Here is a 22,750-nt window from a genome sequence, read left to right on the forward strand (position 1 = left end):
GTATATATCACCTGTTCAACGAAATTAACTTTCTGCTCGTAACCTTGTAACCAGGATTTAACGAGAGGACGCCAACCAAGATCCTTATAATCGTTATAGACCATACCAGCTCTGGAAACGGTGGCAGGAGAGGCTACACCGAGATCTTCAACCTCGAACAACAAGGATACTTGTTCCGGCATCGTGATCCGTTCGTTATTGATCAGTGTCAAGATCTACGAATGTATGCATTATGTATATATGTATCTATGCATGTATATACATGCCGATAAATATTTCACGATAGGTGAGGTAAACGATATTTAACGTACGAGCTGATAATAATTTCGTTTGGAATAAACCGAGGTAGACCTACTTTGTTATCGTCCATGACACTGTTCATGTTTTCGATCCAAACGGCATCGACAGGCCCATCAAAGAGAATCCACTTTTCATCGGGCGATTCACCTGTAAAGATAATAAAGGAAGATTCACTTGTGTTTGAAACATTTATAAACAATTTTGACGATATTTCACTATACTTCTAGTTAATTTTTTAGTTATTTTCGTATTTCCATTAATTTTATGTTTCTCGCATGATATTCGTTGCGATTATTATTTTTAATAATTAGACAAATGGGATTAATTATATTACTATCATAGTTAAGATATAACGTAGAAATCATTTTCTTTGTTAGAAGTTCAATTCGAGAAGAGATAAAAGCATTTTACTGGAGCAGGTCTTCCGCATGATCGACGATATTACTCCATCAAGCCACTCTCCGGTCGAGAGATTGTATTCGCCATAGAGCTCGCTGAGGTTCAGTGCTTTAGGATTAATTGGATAGACATGAACGGCGTTGTAACCCGCTTTACCATCGTTCTTCATTCCACTTATCGTATTTTGCAATATTCTCCATATGACCGTCTTTGCTGTGTTTGAATCACCAACAATCATCGTGGAATGTCTCGAATTTTTTGTCTCGTAAAGTTGAATCACTTTAGTGATTATCGATGGAATCGGCTGAGAAAGAGATTGTCTGTTTTTTTGTGTGTATTAGAAATAACGAGAATAATAAGAATAATAATAAAATCAAATGGGAATGGAGAAAGAGAGAGAGAGAGATAGATAATATTTTATCATATGTAGAAATTACTTGTAGCTTTAACTTGATAGCCTCTTTAGTAATATAATCGATGATTTCCTCGTAATCTACGGTTGGCACGTCGACAGTTGGAAATAGATCGGTGGTGATTCCAAGGAATAGAGGCAGATCGTCTGACGTAAGTTTAGCCACGTTCATGTCTTTCATTGCAAGAATGATCACCTGCATTTCGATGAGATTTTACTTTATCGGATCGTTTGAAATCATTCCGAAACGACCTCGTAAATTATACGAAATGAAAAGGATCTCAAATATATATATAAGTTAACAACGTATTATTGGAATTTTTATTTTCTATTATTATTTTTCCTATCTCGTTTACTCGCCTCATCGTCGGCTAAATCCGGATGAAGTCGTTTCTTCCAACCGGCGTATCGAGTCAAAGTAACTATACCTCTTAATCCGAAATCATAGTGATGCTGTTTGCTTAGTTGTTGTTGTGCTAATGTATACAAAGTGAAGACCTAGAAAATACTTTTCAAATTACAGTGTTCAACAACTTTGATAGCGAATTAATCCGAAACGCGAAGCTCGATCGATAATAACCTTCCGTGCGAGTACACGAGTTTCCTGGAAACCTTCTCCGAATAAATTGATTTCTGCGATCATACTACTGTCCGGTACCATCATAGAGATTGGTCTGAACATGGATTTCAAATTATCCGGAAGTTCGGTGCGACCAGCATACCCGGGATTCATCGTGATGAAGATACCACAGGTATGGATCAATGTTATCTCCATGCTTTCGAAAACGAATTTCTTGAGTTTCTGAGAGAGTGCGGTCAGTATCGATAATATCTGTTGTGCCACGACGGACAATACTTCAATATTGATTCTAAGATAAGAAAGTATACATCAAAAGATTTCATAAATTTTATAAAGCGATTATTTGAATTTAATTCAAGTTTTTCTATTAACCTGTTAAATTCATCAAAACAACCCCAAGCACCCGTCTGAGCCAAACCCGAAAACATCCTCCCCATACTTTTGTAATCCAGCCCTTCGGAACAATTCTGCACGATCACGTTGAATCCCAATGCCTTTCCTAGATCCTTAACTGTTTCAGTTTTCCCTGTTCCAGCTGGGCCCTTAGGGCTTCCTCCTCGATACAAATGAAGCGCTGTCGTTAGAGTAATGTAACATCTGCCAATGAACAGAGAGGGAATAGCATTCTAGAAAACTTACCAGAAAGTAATAAATATAATGGAAAAAATCAATGAAGTGTATCTTATCGTGACATTGTAGAATCATTCGAGCTACAGCAAATTAATGAACTGTATTGAAATAATTAAATATAAAAAAAGATTTAAAAAAAAATGATACTAAGAATACTATCGGCGATTGTGCGTTAATGTAATTGTAAAAATAAAAGAAATCTCTTTGAAAATAAGAAAAAAGGAAAAAACAGAGAAAAAGAGACGAAGTGAAGAAATTCCAATTTTAGAATAAATGTCTTATAAAATCGAGCATGTACTTTTAAAAAAATTCCCCTTTTTTTTTCTTTTAATTTATATATCTACATACTCATCACTCTTTCTCTTTCTCTTTTTTCTCTCCATATATTTCTTCCACTCTCATGTATTTTCTTGAAGAAAGGAGGTGCAATAGAATAATCTTGTTTCGATTTATCGAATTTGTATACTCCAGTGCACTTTGCGATTTAATCAGTTTAGGAAAAAAAAAGGGAAAAAAATAAGAGAAGAAGAAAAAAAAGAGATAAAGGGATTGTGTCTGGTGAAGGGAATAAAAGGGTGGAACGATTGCACGGCGTGCCCACAAAGAAGAGAATTCGATATAATAACTCGACATTGTGTAGCAATGGCTGTGTTGGTAGTAGCAGTAGTAGTAGTAGTAGTAATAGTAATAGTAGTTGTAGTAGTAGTATAGTTGTGTGAGTAGTGGTAGTGGTGTTAGTGGTGGTGATGTTGGGCTCGTTCTTGGCATCCTTCTTTATCGCGAGACAAATTCTTCTCTATAAGGGAGGAAAAAGAAAGTAAGCGTCGAATCGGCCAGCTCCTGTCTATAAATTAGACACCGGCGTTGCGGGCGGTACCCTTTTATCGCGATTAAATCGATACCGCGTTAAGTATCGTCGTAGATTACGTTTCTGTCTCTTTAGTTTCCTCCTTTGCCGTTCTTCTTCACGCTTTACGTTTTCTTTTTACTCCTATCGTGTAAACTTTTTTTTTATCTTCCTCAAGCCCTCTACACCTATTATCTCTATGATCATTATTAATGTTAACTATATATTTTATATTTTTATCCATTTAATTTATTATTATAATTATTATTCGAATATTATTAAATGTTTATCATTATCGTCTTTTTCATTTTTTCAAATTTATTTTTCTCCCGTCAGATCTTTTTTTTAATTGATTTAAAATTAGTTTTGAAAATAAAGAAATGTCATAGAATAAGAATTTTTAATTGAAGAATATCTATTTCATCTTTGTTATAGTCTTAAATTATAATAGCATTTAAAAATAAGTTAAACTTACGACTATAACTTGAATGAATTAATTAATTGATTATTAATTTTTTAACATACCGATCAGTCAATGGCGTTATCACAAGACGTCCTGAATTTCCTAGATACTCGTATCCATATTTAAAGTAAGTATTAGTTTGTCGTACAATGCAATCTTCTATGTCTTTTTCCCAATAGAACCTTAACTGTGATAACCATTCAAAAGCGGCGACGTCTTTGCAATCTGAAAGAAAACGAAAAGAGCTTTTCTCGAACGTTTTCGTTTGAGTTACGAGATGTAAACGATCCTCTTTCTAAGTTAATGTTTATAAAAGATTATTTTACTATTTGTGAGATAACTTGAAATTTTGTTTTTTTATTTTTTTCTTCCTTTTTGATGTTGATGTTTTTCTTTACTATTCTTTTTTTTTTTCTATAAATCTCATCGTATGAAAGAGCTTTTCGTGGTACGTTAACAAACAAAAGCATAGAAAATAAGAGTAGGTAATTTCGTATTTGTAAATGGAAAAGGTACATTTTCTTATGGTCATATATAGTTATCGTTAAATTAACCAAGTTTTGTTAGAAATGTTCTTCAAAATTCTCGCGCGTTTCAAAAGCCAGAAATGGTTTAAAGTTTCCGCACTAAAAAAGTTGTTTTCAAATAAGGTTTATTTCGAGTAAAGTGAAATGTGTGAAATTCAAAAATATATTTCTAATTAAATTTGCTATGTTTAGTTATAATTAAATGATAATGAAAAAACACATTGTACCTAAAAAAATTGATGTTATCTCGTTTTCAATTTCTATTTTTTATTAATAATAAAATTTAAAATAAATATATCTAAAATAAAAACTTACTGTTCTTGTACATTCGTTCGATAACGTCTCTTGCATGGATCTCGATTACAACAATGGCCTTGAACTTAAGCCGATCCAAATTATTCAAATCACTTCTTATTGCCTCTGAATATTTCGCCAACGCCTGATTTTGTTTCCTTTTTAATCGTCTTAAGGGTTTCTTCGAGTCCACCAATCTATAAAATTTCAAATTAATTAATAAATAATAATAATGTAGAAATCATTTAATTAAATCTTTCAGCTTCCAAGGTGAGGAAAAATCGATTTTTTAAAGAATAAAACGAACAATAGAATCGAGAATCGATCGCAATGATGTTAGTGTAACTCACATTTATTCATTGTACGTTATTCGCGATTACGGAAGAGAGTATAGAAAATGAAGATAATAGAAAGAAAATTTGTATATTTTTCTCATGCTCTCTCTCTCTCTCTCTCTCTCTCTCTGTCACTCTTTCAAAGTTCAACATCGTCAAGATGACGATATTCGTCGGGTGTACGCATTTTTTCTTTCCGTTTCACCAACCATTCGTGTTTCTCAACGATTTTCCGGCTGCTCTTTTTCTCCTCACCAAGCTCTTCCTCAAGCTTTCTCTCTGCTTTCATGACGAGATGCTTCGAGCAACGACCGGGTACACAGAGCTTCGCGTTACATGAACGTTTACAGCCAAGGTCCCGGGACGTAGGGATTTTACTCCGCCGAAGAGATCAAGAGAGAGAGAGAGAGAGAGAGAGAGAGAGAGAATGGGGAAAAGAAAAAGAGAGAGAGAGAGAGAGACAGAGAAAGAGAGACGATACGGCCGGTAGTGTTGGTGTGGGTTAAATTATTCGCAGTACGGCTAGTATATGCAAACGAGAAGAGGAAGGGTGGCATGGTTGGATCGCAGGACGAGAGGTAGAATATGCAAAATTCCTCTTATTAGAGTTACCGTGTCCCTTTCCTCGTTTACCCTCTGCCTATCCCGTTTTCGGTCCCTCCTTTGCTTCCCTTATTCTCCTGTTTTCCTTTCCTATCTTCCATCTCTCTTTATCCTTTCTATGCATTTTTCTACCTTTTCAACGAATCGAACTTTCGGAACTAACTTTGGAAAGGCAAAGAAGCTGCAACCTTTCGATTTCTCTGGGTAACTCCTGTTACATTTTTACCAATCGGGAAATGTACCTACCATATGTCTATGTATATACATATATGTCTAAGTATATATATATTCCTGTAGAAAGAGAAAAAGAAGAGAAAGAGAGAGAGAGAGAGAGAGAGAGAGAGAGACATAGGCAACGCTCACTTGCAGTGCATGAGTGTCCTGGTGCAGTCGGTCGTCCACTGGATTTGAGTGGACGTAATTCCTGGTTGGCTCGGCCACTCTTTTACCCACCTGTCGCGTTTTGCGAGCATTTTCCGCAGCACCTCTCTGCATTGCTTCAATAACTCGCGCAAACTCACTCTCATCGCTTCTTCTGCAAATTACGAACGACTTCGCATTGATTTTCGGTTCTTTTACAGTTTTTTTTTCTTTTTCTATTTTTTTTTTTTTTTGCTAACCGATAAAAGGATAGCAATATAAAAAATAGAAATATAATTTTTAGTTTAATAACTGCTTACCGATATTGCATAACCAGTTTTCTATTTGACCTTCAAGGATAACTGGATGAACGAATTGAACATATTCACCTTCACTGGAATTCATGCCATTGGCTAATGGTCTACCTGTTAACGACTGAGAAATAGATCATAAAGATGATAGAATAAAACGAAAGAAAATTTATTGTTTATGATAATTATATTTGAGACGCCATTTCTAATCGTTTAGCTGAATAACGCAGTTGACGTAATTCTACGTTATTTAATATTAATTTTTAATTGTTAATTGTTTATGTTTATTATTCTTGTTTAATTAATAATGTTAAATGTTTAAATATTATATTCAGCTAAATATTTTGTTAGAAAAGAAAATGCCAGTCGTGTTAATATATACCTTGCCAAAAGTGAGAAATTTTATATTTTCAAAGAGTTTCTTGATGTGAGGTTGTATGAGATCCGGTTTTCTCGAGTTGGCTAGTATCTCAAGTAAATCATCGTTCGAAATGAAGTAGAATCTTGGAAATACATATCGTTTAGTTTCGAGATATTGTTCCAAAGCACGTTGCAGTGCCTCCAACATGTCGTTAAGTTTATTCAGAATTTGGAGCAAATTGGCTGGTGGGAGGAAGAAACGGGGGGGTATACGTAAAGTAAGCGAAAAAATGCAAATGCGGTCGTTCTAGTAGATTTACATTATTTTGCAGGCACGTGGACGCCTCGTTGCACGACAGTTTTTTTCCTTTTGTTTTTCCCCTTTCTCTTTCCCTTCTCTCTCTTACTTTCTATCTTTCTTTAACTACCAAGAAAGATAGATATTTTCCTATCCTATCCGGTTCGCGTAGCCGTAACTCGTAATTTGAATAATTTCCTCGCGTTTAAATGATTCTTATCTCCGTAAGAAAATTCGTGTAGTATCGCGTTAGAAAGTGCGAAATACTCTAGGTAGAGTCAATAAAAATGTTATTTTTCGTGTACCTTTACTACGTGACTATTCGGTCGAAATGAGTTAAAGAAAAAAATCTGTCGAGGATTATTTTTTTTCTTCTCTCTGTCTGTTTTTTACTTCTTTGAACAGAAAGTACACGCGAACAACGTTAACTCTTGGGCGTAGTTGATAAAACTTTTCGATCTCGAGATATATACGTACGCGGAACGTGAGTGGTCGGTAAAGCCAATCCGTGGTTCGCCATGCGGGACGTGATTTGCACCCAGGATCTTGTCAACTTGCTGAACTCTTCGGTCTCTTTTGGAAGTTGTTTTCTAATGTCCTCGCTGGAGAATATATTGTCCATATAGAAGTAGCTTCTTTGAACGTTGAGCACCATTTCGAGAACCTCCCCCACTGTGGATAGGGCTCGTTCCCAATAGTCGACATCTACTGCGAATGGCTCGACAAATCTACGAAAGACGAATAAATAAAATCTTAACGTGACTAACATTTTCTTCTCTTTCTTTCTCTCTCTCACTCTCTTGTTTCTTTCTTTTTTTCTTATTTTTTCTTTTCGGTTTGACAAATATAGATACCTTGTTGATTTCATCGAAGACAATAGAACTTGATGATCTTCCAGTGTTTGTAATATGTCGTCTATACTCATTAATTTGTAAATACCTTTAGTCTTGTACGGTACCATCTCTACTGGCATTACGTTCCAAACTTCAGCTATACGTTTCAAGCCCTACAAAAATATAAATCTTTCTTATAAGGATTCTTTACAAATCTAAAAATTGTCGTAAATTAAATTTAATCAAATTATAATCTAAATGTTAGTTAATAATAATCATTAAAGTAGGATTAATATAAAAATTAGATTAGTTAAAAAATTATTATACTTCAAATATTAAATAATTTTTTCATGTTGTTTCACAAAGTTTTATCGCTATCCTCGCTTAAAAAGTTTCATTTTAAAAATACTTCCTTACGGATTTTAATTTGATGTTGAAAATAAAAATAATTTATGCATTATACAAATGAATATAACAGTAACATAATTAAATTTAATTATTTTTCCCATATCTATAACTACTTTAAAACATTAATATAAGTATGAAATTGAAAGTTTAATGTTATTGAGTTCAGTATTAATGAGTTTACAAATTATGTATCGCAGGATTCGTCAAGTGGTTTTAGTAATTTACATTTTTAATATCTCTGTAAGTATTTCTATGATTTATTTGAAATTTTATCCATATCATTGTGCCGTCATAAATTAAAATTTAAATTAACATTCGATCCAATCCGCGAGAGATTCTGACACCGGAGAATTTTCGAACAAATTTTTTTGAAACGAGAGACTCACCATTTCTATTTCAAGTTCCATCGTTGCAGCATTCGAAATCTCGGCTATTTGTTCGGCAAAATTTTGCATCTGCATATTGGCGATAACGTCAAGGGTAAAATCTTCGGACATTTCGTTGAATTCTCTTCCTACGAGATTTTTAACTTTCCTCCAATGACGAGATCTCAGTGCTGGATTTTTCAAATCTGTTATCAGTGGTAAAGTTCGACGAAATTTATCCACTCTTGATCTGTGTTACAAAATATTAGATAAAAGTAAATGACAAAATACCACGTTAAAAAAAAGCACTTAATTTTAGTATTGCTCGGTTTGAAATTTTGCAGTTAATTATTCGGTATTCGTGCTTGTCAATTTGAACTCACACATTCGTTATAGTGTGTGATCATAATTTCGACACGGAATGAAGCGTTTCTCTCTCTACATGCTACAATCATTGAGAATTAGCATCAATTGCGTGTTTCTGTTTGCTTTTCATTTGCTTTTCAGAATGAAGCACGCTATACTTGTTTCGCCCATCTATGTTTTCACCGATGTACATATATACAGTTCTCGAGTTACAAAACATGACGGATAGTTTCGGATATGTCTCGTTCATTATGTGATAAAAGTGTTCATGATCGGTTAACAAATAATAAAAAACAATTTTCTAAATATCACGTTCGATGGTCAAGATGAATACAAATACAATAAACTTCTGCATAATGCGGTTAATATGTCAATGAATTCGCATTATAGGAAATTTCGTTGTACGAACATTTTCCTCACATAATAAGATTTATTTTTTATTTTCTTCAAAATAATTTGTAATTTATTCCAGTGAATATATATATGCTAACTATTCTTGATAACCATAATGATTAAAAATTTAAATAAAATTAAAGCAATTTTAAAAGAGTAAAAGATAGCAAGGATAATATATAACAATTTAAAATGCTCAATTGAAGCAAATTTTAATTTTTAAATACAAGAAATTTACGCATTTTATTATTTACCACGGTATATGAAGAATTGCGTTATATGGAAATAGTGATTTCAATATTTTTGACTAGTTATAAAAATTTACGTTATAGAAACTCGCGTCATATATGAATATACTTCTTATTTTTCTTCTCTCAAAACGAGTAAAATAAGTTTTATAGAAAATTTTAGTAAAAGAAGAACGTCGTCAATATTTTGAAGTGAAGTCTCGTTATACCAAATCACAGTTTTCTTCTTGGTCCGTGACCCGTATTAGAATAATCTAGTGAACAAGTTCGCTACAGTACTGGAAGAAGAAGAGTTAAGTAGGAACTAGAAAGAGATCCTCGACGTACCTCGTGTGCTCAACGATCTCCCAGTTTCTCTCCTTAAGCTCTCTGCAGAGTCTCGTGAGTTTTCGAAATAGAACGTTCGCAGTTGTGTCCATCTCTTCTATTTCTATCTTCCAAAATTGTTCGGTCTTATAACGATTCCATGCTTCGTTCCACTCGGCAGTCATTTTCCATACGATCTCGATGATTGCTGTGTCCTGCGAAAAAGTTTAATGAAACGGGATAACGATTCACGATAATTTTATTGAATTCAACCGAGTTCCGAAGTCGTACTTCCTCGAGTTTTATCAATTCCAAAGAATCGGGTTGACTCAAGCCAAAAACTGTAAGGTGTGCTTTAAGCATTTTCTCTCGTTCCTTCAACGAATGTATTTCTTTATAAAATACATTAATCCACGTAAATGCATCTGTATAAAATCAAAATGTGTTCACTTGTAAATGTGAATAAATATTTTTATAAGATAGAAAAGTAATTACTATATTTACCATTTATTTGCCATTCGGAAGTAAACGGTCCTGTATCATTATATTTGCGAACTAATGTCATTATATCTTCATGGAACATAGTCGAATCTTGAAGCAAAGCGTTTTTGAATTCCTCCTGAAATGTATTCTTTAAGTTAAGAAGTCTCTTTTATATATTCTTTGCTTTTTTTTTATCCCTTTACCTTAGTACTTTTTTAGTCTTATAAGAAGAGAAGAAAGGTGAGAGAAAGAAAGTGGAATTTTATTTCAAAAATGGCCGTGAGCAACGTACCCAAACGAACCACGTACCTTCTTTTCGAGTAAAATCAATTCGTAGGAAACAAGTAGCTCCAAATAGGCAGCCCACGATCGGTCGATGTCTTTTACTTTTCTCTTAAATTCAAACGTAGTTGGTATTTCGAATTTTTCTATGATTAGAATTAAGCATTGTTAATTTATGTCAATGGAGTATCGATTATATTTCGATTTACTAAAGTATAATAAGAAAAGAGACGATTTTAAAAATAAAAATTAATTTTAAAGTTCGTATAAAATCGTATAAAATTTGTTTATATAAAATTATGTGGAAATTCTTATCGAGAAACAAAGAGATAGAGAGAGAGATTGAGAGAGAGAGAGAGAGAGAGAGAAAGATAAAGGAAGAAAATCATGTTATCGATCCTTTTACTTTCCAAGTAAAAGAGGAAACATTTAAAGATTTACCCAACGTTTCGTAGAACTCTACGATCTTAGGAAATTCTGCTTCCTCCTTTGGAATCTCAGCGTTAAGTCTCTCGAACAACTGCATTGCGAATTGCATACTGATCAAATCCGTTGGTTCCTTCGTTATTCTGTGAACGGTTAAATTTATATACGAGCGTTCCTCCGATTGGAAAAAGAATAAAACAAAAAATAATAGCAAGAAAAAAAAGAAACATTTCGAACGATCGAGCAAGTCATGCCACCACTCGCGTAACATGTGGTTTGGATCGTTAAAATTTTATTTTTATGGACCATGGAAATCCATAAAATATGGAATATTTACAACGTGGGTTATCGACCTAAACATCACGCTACATTTAATATTTTCTTGTGAATAATACTTTTAAATGGCCATTGTGTGTAGTTAATGTTTCTTAAATAAAAGTTGCTTACTTTTTCGAATTTTCTGCGATGTATTGATAGACGTGTTTGATTTTGTTTTCGGTTACTTGTAACATGAGTGTGCTTAATTTCTGTTGCCAGATCCCGCATTCTTGAATGATAATACTTTTTAAACCATCACAATTTATTTCGAGAAAATGTACGTTCATCACGGTCTCTTGTATCTCGACATTGTATGCAAGGTCCAAGTATCTGCTAATTTCTGAATCGAAAGATGTAACCGTTGGCTTCAGTTTCTCGTATCTGTATAACAATAAAGGAAAATTAAAATATGTATTTATTACGTGCACTACGTATAATAGAATTTTACAATTATAAATAGATATGTCACACACACACACACACACACACACACACACACACACACACACACACACACACACACACACACACACACACACACACACACACACACACACACACACACACACACACACACACACACACACACACACACACACACACACACACACACACACACACACACACACACACACACACACACACACACACACACGCGCGCGCGCGTGCGCGTGCGCATATATATATATATATATATACAGAGAGAGAGAGAGAGAGAGAGAGAGAGAGAGAGAGAGAGAGAGAGAGAGAGAGAGAGAGAGAGAGAGAAACGAGGTAGAAAGAAAATAACCTTTGCATAAAAATGTCTTTATTGACCTCCCATACGTCCTTAAAAGGTTCCCACGTTTTAAGATACACTTGTACTTGGGACAAGCAATGATTCATCTCTGTTAATTAATTCATAATTTATATTTTTTTAAACATATATATATACTAGGGGTGCCCCACCACGCGTTGCTGCGGCTCACAATCAGTCCGATACACACGTCTTTAATTCAAAAATTTTAAACTTTTTGGAATAAGCTGTAACAATCTGGACCGTTTTTGTGAAAATTTTTATTAAAAAGTTATTACAATATCTAAAGTCATCTCGAATATCGACTAACTTCAATCTATAAACTTTTCGCATAACAACTTAAAAATAAAAAATTAATTAAATATATAATTTAAAATGGACCAAATTGTAACGACAGACCATTATCGAATCCACTTTAAGACACACAAAAAATTTCATTAAAATCGGTCCAGCCGTTTAGGAGGAGTTCAATTACAGAAACGTGCACAGAAGAAATATATATATATATATATATATATCTTCTTAATATAAATTATGTGTTACGTTGTTTGCCTGCAATGGACTCTTAAACTACTGAACCGATTTTAATAAAATTTTGCACACTGTGTGCAGTTTCATCCAACTTGAAAGATAGGATAGCTTATATCTCAATTTATAATTGCAATATTATTTTATTGCGAATTATTTGTTTATTAACGAAGAATCATGATTATCTCTGTTAGTTCGATAAGGTTCTAACAGATGGCGGTATAAAGTAATTCGTTGACTGGATTGAGTAACTATTAAATAGATGGCACCATGTTAAAAGTACAAACGTTTTATGTAACCTACTATTTATTAGTATAACCACGTGTATTAAAAAGTTTGAAATTTTCGAATTAAAGACGTGTGTATCGGACTGATTGTGAGCCACAGCAACGCGTGGCGGGGCATATAGATGTATATCTAGTGTATATATATATTTAATAATTAATAATTTCTTATATATACATATATATACAAAATATTCCAAGAAATGAGGACGATACTTATATTACGTATTAATAAAATCAATTAGATCTAGAAATTTTATATAAACTTATGCACGAAAATATATGTTTTAATTTTATTTAATTTTTTTTTTCTAATAAACTCTTATAACTCTTCAGTAAATCATTATAGTGAGTATAAGTTTCTAAAAACTTGTTTGCTCTATTTGAATCCATTAATATGTTATATAAGTTTGGTCTTAAATTTTTTGGGGACATTTTGTATAAAAAAAAAACACAATAAAGAAAAGACGATTTGAATACCATTGTTAAGCAATTTTTGATAACGAATAAGATCTTCGTCTTTTTCGTAGACCTTCCAAAGAGGTTCTATTTCTTTAGAGGAGGAGACTTTGAACCTTTCAGTTAATCGATGAAAATTCTTAATAGGTGTAAATAGGTGGTTGAGAACGTTGGATAGGGTTGTGGCAATATCCGACAGGTTTGGTGAGAAGTTTATCTGAACACGAGGACACACGAACGTGTTAGCTTTCAAACGTTCTTGGTCGAAGGTCGCTTCCCTTCCCAACCGATATCGTGATTCGCTTGAATCTCCGAGATGGTAAGCCGAAGGGTTAGCAACGTTGGACGTTCGAACAATGTCTGCGAAGGGACACAATTATGGCTCTCTCTGTTGCTACCTTATTGTTGAGCAAGTCCACTTGCACCAGTAGAAGAGGAGGTGGACCTGTCGTCCCGTCTCCGTGAAGGGCTTCATACATAACATCCATGGAACCCTTAAGGCAGAATCTCAGTGCTTCCTGAATCAGTATATCTAGATTATCCAAATATTGTTGCCACTGCTTTAAAGTCTAAAATGGAGAAAAACATTTTTTAAATTAACGAATCATATACGAAGTTATAATATCACTTATATTAGTGTTTCTTAAATCAGTATATCGAAATTGCTCAAATATTATTAGCACTGCTTTTAAGTTTACATTAAAAGATATTTTATGTCAATTAATCAATGCGAATATATATATATATATATGTTGCCTTAGAATAGTACTTAAAAATTCTCAAGAACTACACCGGATAGTTCAATATTTTTAAATATGCATAAAAATATGTAAGCATTACGTATTCATTTTTTTCAACAATGCAATACTTATACGAACTCGCATTCCATAGAATCTATGTAATATCGTGAGCTTAACTTGAATAGTTTATATTTAAAAAAGAAAGTACAAAATTGATGAATGCGGTAGGATGGGAGACTCTTTATATGTATATGTATATACATATAAAAATGAAATCTATGGCTTGGATTCGAGTTATATGAAAGAGGATAATTCATTTTAGTCGTTGTAGTCTGAAAAACGGATTTATTCGATGGATTCGGTTGGAGAACTGAGGGAGAAAAAAATTAATACGCTTTTTGGTTTGCATTAAAGAGGAACTTTAAAGGTTTGATTTTAAAACAATTATCCTTTTTCTTTCTAGCAATGAAATATCAAAAAATTTTAAGAACATAGATGCGTTTTTTTGTTTGTTCTCCAAATAACATAGAAAAATGATAACTAAACTAAAAATTAACTTAAAATGTGCATGCAAGCACGGAGACATTTACGTTGTTGTAAGGGATAAATTCTAACAGCATTTGTGACATTAATGTAATGTCTTACGTTTTTCTCAATTTTAGTTACACAAAAAAATGATCAAGATAGTAACAAAATTATATTTTCTTCAAGTAAAGAAATATTTTAAATTGGTCATTCTGTTCACAAATTTTAGAAATATCGATTGTATATATTTTGAAGAATATAATACAAAAATTGTGAAAAAGTAAATTTCAATTGTTTTAACTTTTATAAAACTTTCTTAACTTTTCAATAGCAATTCATTAGCTATTATTTGACAGTTTGTTATACTATAGAGTTGAATATAGTATAAACATAATGTAATATATATATATACGTGTACGATTATGGTGCGGAACATAAAAATAACTTGAAAGTTTAATCTCCGGAGTAAACGCATCAAGCGTCTATGCGAGAGGATCGTATTACGACTGCCTCGTCGATTTCAACGTTTCTCTTTACGGATCTCTTATGCTCCTCGTCTCTCCTTTCGTCGAGACGACAATAAAAGTCTCCGTAAGTAGTCGAGAGGTAATCCTAGGAAAGTCCCGCGAGTGCATAAAATCATAAGAAGCGAATTTCAGATCTTTAAGCACTATTACGGTGTCTTAGCGAGCTTTACGAGCGCATAAATTTATAAAGTATCTTCTCGAAATTCTTCAAGGATATGTATATATATATATATATTATTTCGCTTTCTTGATATTTAAAGTCTTTTTTAAACGAGAGACGATTTTATCGATTTTCCTTTTTTTATCCTACGTGATATTTCTAATTTAACATATTATAGACACATAATGTTGCTTTTACTGTTAAAGTATATGTGCTACCATACTTAAGCAGTTATAATTTTGTATAACTTTGAAGTTATTATACATTGACATGTATTGATATTTGTTTTTGTTTAATGCGTTGATATTTCTTATATTATATTAAGGTCAATTAAAAGTTCGTGAGTTTATTGTTTTGTTTCAGATAGTGCAATTTTTTGAAGTCAATAAAATTACTTTATATATATGAACTTTTGCTTTACCCTAATATTAAAACACTTAGACATTTATTGCGGATGGTTTCTTTCAATAACAAAAATAATGAATAAATAAAAATAAATGAATGTGTAAAATTATACATTAACTTAAACAGATTGGGATTTAATTATATTGTATTATTTTGAGAATATGTTAAAGTAATCGTAAATATAAAAAAAGTATCGATTATAAAAAAACTTAACTCTCGGATTACTCCTTTGAATCCCTCGAAGACTACCATGACATATTGAACTATCGTGTTGTACTTTGTAACCATATCGGCAACAACCGCATCTCTGAAAAGTTAGGGAGAGTTTCAAAGTTCCATAGTTCCATGCTTCAAAATTGTATGGCTCACCTCACGCTTGTTAGTTCCTCCTGCAATTCTGACAAGGTGTACGCATAATTTGGTTTTAACTTGATCATAGGCGAATCGCAAATATTCTCACATATTTTAAGGATCTCAAAATTAGATTTCTTATAGATATCGACGAATCGTTTAAGCTGAAAATAATTCTTTCTTCCATATATAGGTTTGTATTTTTTTCAAGTGTTCTTAACTTTCGTGATTTAGATACATATACAAGTTAATTTGCGAATGGACGATAATATAAGTAAAGTTTCTAATAACTTTGAAAATGGTTTGTGTTGTCGGTACGATGGAAAATGAAATTACATCAGGATTGAGAGATGAGTGCTTATAAGCTAGCATTATTGAAATCGTTTAAAATATACTTTAGCGGTTCTATTGTAGCAATCCTCGACAAAGTTTTCAACGTTGTCTGTGTTCCACGTTAGTCTATTTAATCCAGGATTGATCTTTTCGTTGACCCGCAGGATTAATCCTCGAAAGAGTTCACGTTCCATGTCGGACAATGCTAAAAAATAAAAGTTTCGTTTATCATTTCTTACGTGGAAATCGTTTTGAATAAAAAATATTACAAGTAAGCATCTATAGTTTTATCTTCATCCAAACTTTCTTTCTATTCTCAACGATCAATCTTTAATCGATCAAAAAAGATAGTTGTTTACAAGGATAGATACTTTTCTATAGAAGATGAATTCTTTTATAAAAGAAAAGAGAGAGAGAGAGAGAGAGATAAATTCGAAATATAATTAATTCATAAATTTGAAACCCATAACTAAAATATTATTTTTCTTTAAATAATTAAACACTCGTTATTCATTTCCATCAAAAAAATATTATAAATATATACCATTCGGCTTTTGTGGTTCATTGATTTATCCGAACTTTCCCATCCTTATTTGTATGAATTTATTTTTAATTTAAATAAATTTAATTTAAGCACACATTAATGTCAATTGTTTGGACACGTTGAATTACTAGTTCACGTCAGATCACTGAAGTCAAGCAACGTGGATATGGTTAGCAAAATGAATGGGTTATTCATTCGGAAAAACAAAAATCGTGTTGACTATACAGATTCTTTGGTAGAATTGAATAAGTGTGATAAGGTATTTGTAGAGAAATTACTTGAACACATAATAGGGAAAGTAAAAAGATACACATAATATGAACATTAATAAATAGAAAATTATCCTGCTTGACGAATTATCGTAATTATAAAATAAAAGAATTATGAAAGATTAACTAGCCTTCGATGATCGTATTGTAAGTGTAGATCAACTCGAGAACACCTTCGTAAACAAAAAAAATGGTATCCTTTTTGACGTATATGACAGTCAGTTGAATTGGTATTTCGAATCGAAGATTATTCCAACTATCGCATTCTCGACAAAGATCTAATATAAAAGGGTCCATATTACATTCCATTAATAAAGGTGATTTTTCCTTTCGTCTTATCAAGGATCGATCCAAATGGGTGCGTGGATTTTCACCAGCTGCTTCGATCCATTCACTATGGAGATTGGCTATAGCATCTTTGATTGATTTTATCACGATTTCATGCTGATGGAAGATCTCGAATTTCATAGCACAGTAGGGCAACCATTCAGCTTCTTCCATCATTTTTTTCGTTGCTTGCAAGCTATTAGCTTTTTGTTCTAGAGCCAATGCTCTTCCGGAATAATATGGCATCATCGATGAGTATTCTTCTTTTTTATCTAAGACATCTTGCTTTGCATTTTGAATATCATCGTCAAACATTTTCCATACCTGAAAAAATTATTAAAATTTTTCTTAAAATTAATCTAAAACATATTGGTTATTTATATAGATGGGTCTTTAATGAAGATAAATATAAAAAGGTTACAATTTAGAGCCTAAAGTTACGTGAAATCCAGAGTAAATTAAGTATATATATTCTAATAATATTTATTTTATGACATATTAAAGAATAAAATAAAAATTTAAATAATGTTTTTTTTTATTAATTATTTCATTATATAATATTTATGAAAATATAAAATGTCATTTATAAGCCAGTAATAAATTATTATTAAATCATTTAGTACCAATTTCAGTGGTTGAACTAATGAATAACAATGAATTTAAACCAATTAATAATAAAGTATAATTGTTAATTCATTTATATACATATGTATGTATATATATTACATTTGTGAGTTGTTTTATAGCTACGTTTATTAGTTTTCGAAATTCCAATTGCAATGTTTAACTTGGAGAATCTTGTTTCGAAGTTCGAGTTCGCTCTAGAAACTCGCTTACCTCCATAGTCTTATTATTGAAGAGCTCCTGTAGTTTCTCTCTGTTCATATAATTGTAAAATCCACGGAGATTCTCGATACCTTCTTGCACGTTGTTCATGATGACGAAGACGGTTGCTACCAAGTTTTCGATTATTATCTCCAATTCTCTGACTTCGCCGCGAAAGATAGACATAATGTTCTTCCAAGCGACGTGCAACACGTCGAATATTTTATGGGAGTTTGCTTCGATTTTCTCAAGACTTTCGAAGAAGAGTCTCTCAATTTTTTGACAGGCTCTACCGTGTTCCTCTCCTTTGGTTCCAGGAAACTTCGGTCTTAGGATGTTCGTTGTTTCGTCCATTCTATAAAATAATCGAAAAATATTCTCTTATGTTTTCTCTTACATTTTATAGCGAATCATTGAAATATTTTTGGAACTTTTTAATTGAAATAAAAATTGTTTTCAATATTTGAAAAGATTGAACGATTTTTCCTAAAATTTTTAATTATTTTATATAATATCTAGTTATTTCATAAGTTAATTGAAACATACATTTTAATGGTAATATATATATGGCAAGTTCTCCAAAAAAATCGAAATTGATGTCTTTGATCATTTTTATAAACTAGGATCGTCATTTATGAAAAGTTTTTTTTTTTAATAATACGACTGTACTAGATCTACGAATGTATGAAATAAATTTATTTTTTATATGATAAACAACAAAGATATGTCCAAGAAAGTACCCTGAAAATCATTCCCTCACTATGTCCCAAGCGCTAAATTTGAAGATAATCATTAACTTAAAACGTAAAATTCCCTACAAATTGTTTATTATCATATTTTTTACTTATATAGGATAGTATTAACTATACCTATATGAGTTCATAGTTTCATAAATGCGAATGGAAATATTTTTAAATATAGTTCAAAATTTGTCCTTAAAAAAAGTATCATTCCCTCACCGTTTTGTAACAGTGTGATTGGAGCAATACTCCAAGGCCTACCAAATCCCACTTTAACTTTTTTTGTAGTTAGCAACATTGCCCTTGAGAACATACTCTAGAATGGACAATTGAAGAAAGGATGTTTTCTTAAAATCAATTTGACAATAAGTTTTTTGAATATTACATTTTTTAACGTCATTCCCTCATGTAATGTTATCAAAAGGTAAGCATTTTTTTATTTAATAATCATAGCATATTTTTATATTTGTTCGGTAGTAATAAAGTACTGTTTACAATTCGTAAGAAAAAAAGGTTTATTTTCCTAAGTTTATAGCAATTTTGTTTCGTTTCGTCATTCCCTCCTCGTCATTCCCTCATAAAATTTTTTAATTTTTTTAAATATTCTGAGTTCAAAGTGTCCCTCAATAATGCTTATTGTGGTAAGTACAGCGGAAATCAATAATACGGATAACTTGATCAAAAAATCTACAAAAAAAAAAAAATAAAGACAAAAAAAAATCAAATTTGTGTTCTCAAATGATGTGCTTGAATTTAGAACTCTATCTTGTTTTGACTGCGTTGGAAAATGCCAATATTTTCATCTTGGTTACTATAAAACTTTTGAAGTATCTAATAAGGACACACCTGCAGTATCAACGCGACGTAAAAGAAAATAAGTTAAAGTAGAAAGTAATGTGAAGATATCGAAGATTACTCCTTCTGAAAAAAATACCTATGGATATAAATTTGGTGACCATGTCCTTATAACATGGAATAACGAAGTCTATCCTGGTAAAATTCTTTCATTATCTGATGATGAGGCTTTAGTAAAAGACTGGATTTAATAATTAAGTATGGATTTAATTATTATATTTTTTCAATAAAATGATTTAATTATTATAGTTTTGTAATAAAACAAATGATTGGTGCATTATAAAGTTTTTAATTATTGTAGAATCATATTAAAAATCATTCCCTCACGAATCTGTCATACCCTCATTTTCAAATTTTTAAAAAATTTTTATATTCAATTCAAACTCAAAAAAGTTGGGGACCACTATAATATTTTCCTCAAACAAGACATATACTACGACTTGAGCACAAAAAAATTCGATTACGAGTTAAAAAAAAAAACTGATCAACTCGATAAGGCCATTTTCGATTTTTTTGGAGAACTTGCCATATATATGTTTGCAAAAACGCAAATAGATATTCAAATGTATCGACTAAAAATTTAGATAGAAATTATTAATCAGTGCCCGAATATTCACCTAGCAAAATCTATCATCGCTTCGCAGATGACTATCATGTCTTGGCATCTTTCGATAAAAACGTTTATGTGACGAAAAATATAATCTGTTTCTAATTCCCATGGATGTTTGGTACAAGTAATATGGGCATCTGAAATCTGTTCAATAATTTTGTTATTGTTTTAACGTATAATAAAATTAGAAAGAGATCGTCTATTCAGAGTCAAAGATTTGACTCTTATTTCGTTCAAATTGCGAACGTAACTTGGAATTTATTTACTTTTTTATTAGTTTCTAACATTTTATTATAATTGCGAAGTAAATATCATCCGTAGGTTTGTCACCATAAAATTAACTTTTACAGTAGTCGTCTACCTTACTTATACCTACATAGTTTCTTAAGGAAACTCGGAAAATAGCGATGTATTACTCGGCACAGGAGAATTTCATTCGTGCTTATCGTGTTACGCGAAAAGGGAAAGCCTAAGTCGGCGTTATTACACCTTTCGGTTTACGCGAAAACTTATACCTACGTTGTCTAAACTACTTCTATGTTCTCAAAGAAAAGTTTAACGGGTATATAGGAGTTTTCACTGTTCACAGTTTTTCAAGATTAACTTACACACTATTTTAAATGTGTAGGAGTTTTAACTTTTTTTTTTCTGATCGAATAACGATTTCAGTAAGATTTGAAGATTTTTTTTGTTTTATCGAATGATATTTTTCAAATTGCATTTGCAATAAATATTGACATACGTTTACTGAAAAATAATTGATCTAAATTTGTTATATGAATGAAAAACAATTAACGTTATTGTACATAAATAAATCTCAATCGTGTAGAATAAATATTGAACGTATGAAAAATCTCTTTCCGATAGATTAAAATTAATGCATTTATTTAATTATACGCTCCAATATAATATATTTTTCTCTGTGATATTCTCATTCTTTTAACAATATTTTCAATGACATGAAATGTAATAAGCTCTTAATGCATTTACCTATAGCTCTACTGAATTATATGACACAATAAGCTTTACAATAAGCTTTGAATGTATTTATCCATGGTACATTTATGATGCAATTTTAAAAGCGTAGTTTTAATATAAAATGATTTTCATTTATTTCAGAATCAATTTTGCTTTCAAAGATCATGAACAAGTTTTAATTTTTTCATATTATTCCTACTCATATTGTTTTTATGAAGTAGATATACGATTGATCATAAAAATATTTGAATACATTTTTAAATTGAATAGCTTTCGTTTATACTGATCAATAAACAAAATCAAAAAACCATATTTTCAAATTTCTTATATACTTTACATACTTTTATATTTTTCTCGACATGTACTCAAAAATTCCAAACGTTCAATATAAAAAGCTTTATATGACTTTAAAAAATTGTACGCATATTTTTGTAATCTATTGTAATTGCCAAAGCATACTATTTTTGTATTCGGAGAAAGAGAAATGGGTATTTCGTGATTTATTACAATCCCGCTTTATAACGAATGTAAATTTTGTACGAAACTTTTGTAGAAGCAATTTAATATTTGATTTTTTTCTTGTTTTCAAATGTTTTAGTTTTTAAAAATAATAGATATTTCTACAAAACTAAATATAAAATAAAATGAATAACATAGTTAAATAAAATTTAAATATAATTAAATTGTGCATACTTAATTTTTGTCGATTAAAAGAATATGTATAAATGTAATTACTTGAAGATAATGTTTCTTATAATCTTCGCAAGCACGAATACAATCGGAAAACATTTCAATACTGGCACGAGTTTTTCCTTCGAATACTTGTTGAAGATCGATAAAGTTTTCACAAATTATAATAATTTGATTGCTTAGTGCACTGAACAGATTTGCCATTTTTTCAGTGGTGTTGTAGAAAGGAGAATGTAACCAAATCGTCCTACAAAGATGTATAATTTTTGGCAGAATCGGAACTAACCCACCTGGTGTAGTACATTGTTTTAATTCCTCACAAGGTTCCCTTAGAAGTGTTAAATACTCAATGTTCGATCTTGCTTCGAGCATTTTCTGTTGTATTTCTTCTCGTAACATGAGAAATTGACGCACGTAAGTCGACTGAGTTTCCAATAATATATTCACGATGCGATCAACCGTAGACTTCTGAAGTTGATAATTTAGTCCACAGAGATTATCGTCTGCGAACAAAGTAAAGAAACAGCTTTGTTAGATCAATATAATCAAGAAACATTAAACTATTGATTTCATGTTACTCTTTTGAACACCTGAGTTAGTCAAATTTACGATATGTTTTATAGTTTGCTTTTTAACACTTTTTCTATCACGGTTTAC

General features: G+C 31.5%; 2 protein-coding genes across 2 annotated transcripts in view; both read right to left on the reverse strand.

Moving 5' to 3' along the window:
- kl-2 (dynein heavy chain 2, axonemal kl-2) overlaps positions 1-14,583 on the reverse strand; it is a 28,569-nt gene extending 13,986 nt beyond the window's left edge. The window contains exons 1-25 of the mRNA XM_089177293.1: positions 14,545-14,583; positions 13,613-13,783; positions 13,236-13,431; positions 11,938-12,034; positions 11,277-11,528; positions 10,845-10,972; positions 10,431-10,549; positions 10,143-10,257; positions 9,930-10,063; positions 9,660-9,862; positions 8,347-8,575; positions 7,574-7,725; positions 7,197-7,447; positions 6,444-6,664; positions 6,071-6,185; positions 5,754-5,925; positions 4,474-4,649; positions 3,694-3,856; positions 2,064-2,288; positions 1,692-1,980; positions 1,472-1,609; positions 1,137-1,307; positions 712-1,003; positions 356-447; positions 12-215 (exon numbers count right to left, since the gene is read on the reverse strand). Coding sequence (XP_089033419.1) covers positions 12-215; positions 356-447; positions 712-1,003; positions 1,137-1,307; positions 1,472-1,609; positions 1,692-1,980; positions 2,064-2,288; positions 3,694-3,856; positions 4,474-4,649; positions 5,754-5,925; positions 6,071-6,185; positions 6,444-6,664; positions 7,197-7,447; positions 7,574-7,725; positions 8,347-8,575; positions 9,660-9,862; positions 9,930-10,063; positions 10,143-10,257; positions 10,431-10,549; positions 10,845-10,972; positions 11,277-11,528; positions 11,938-12,034; positions 13,236-13,431; positions 13,613-13,783; positions 14,545-14,583 — 4,344 coding nt within the window. The remainder of the gene's footprint in view (positions 1-11; positions 216-355; positions 448-711; positions 1,004-1,136; positions 1,308-1,471; positions 1,610-1,691; positions 1,981-2,063; positions 2,289-3,693; positions 3,857-4,473; positions 4,650-5,753; positions 5,926-6,070; positions 6,186-6,443; positions 6,665-7,196; positions 7,448-7,573; positions 7,726-8,346; positions 8,576-9,659; positions 9,863-9,929; positions 10,064-10,142; positions 10,258-10,430; positions 10,550-10,844; positions 10,973-11,276; positions 11,529-11,937; positions 12,035-13,235; positions 13,432-13,612; positions 13,784-14,544) is intronic.
- A 1,126-nt stretch (positions 14,584-15,709) lies between these two features.
- LOC107074039 (uncharacterized) lies at positions 15,710-22,492 on the reverse strand. Its single transcript, XM_015335056.2, has 7 exons — positions 22,139-22,492; positions 20,433-20,569; positions 18,233-18,575; positions 17,200-17,719; positions 16,318-16,460; positions 15,941-16,086; positions 15,710-15,878 (listed from the first exon to the last, which is right to left on the reverse strand). The coding sequence occupies exons 1-7, from the start codon at positions 22,490-22,492 to the stop codon at positions 15,710-15,712; spliced, it is 1,812 nt and encodes a 603-aa protein (XP_015190542.2).
- Between the last annotated feature and the right edge of the window lie 258 nt (positions 22,493-22,750).

Source organism: Polistes dominula, unplaced genomic scaffold, assembly GCF_049000335.1.
Source record: "Polistes dominula isolate Pdom_NZ unplaced genomic scaffold, Pdom_raw_medaka contig_20, whole genome shotgun sequence".
Taxonomy (NCBI): domain Eukaryota; kingdom Metazoa; phylum Arthropoda; class Insecta; order Hymenoptera; family Vespidae; genus Polistes; species Polistes dominula.

Bases quoted from the DNA above. Each gene is read 5' to 3' on its own strand.
- LOC107074039 (XM_015335056.2), bottom strand. From the start codon at position 22,492: ATGTTACGAGAAGAAATACAACAGAAAATGCTCGAAGCAAGATCGAAC. The intron at 16,461-17,199 runs GCTAGTTAATCT...TTTATTTTTTAG, and splicing joins TTACAATACGATCATCGAAG to CATTGTCCGACATGGAACGT. The intron at 15,879-15,940 runs GTGAGCCATACA...CTAACTTTTCAG, and splicing joins GAGGAACTAACAAGCGTGAG to AGATGCGGTTGTTGCCGATA.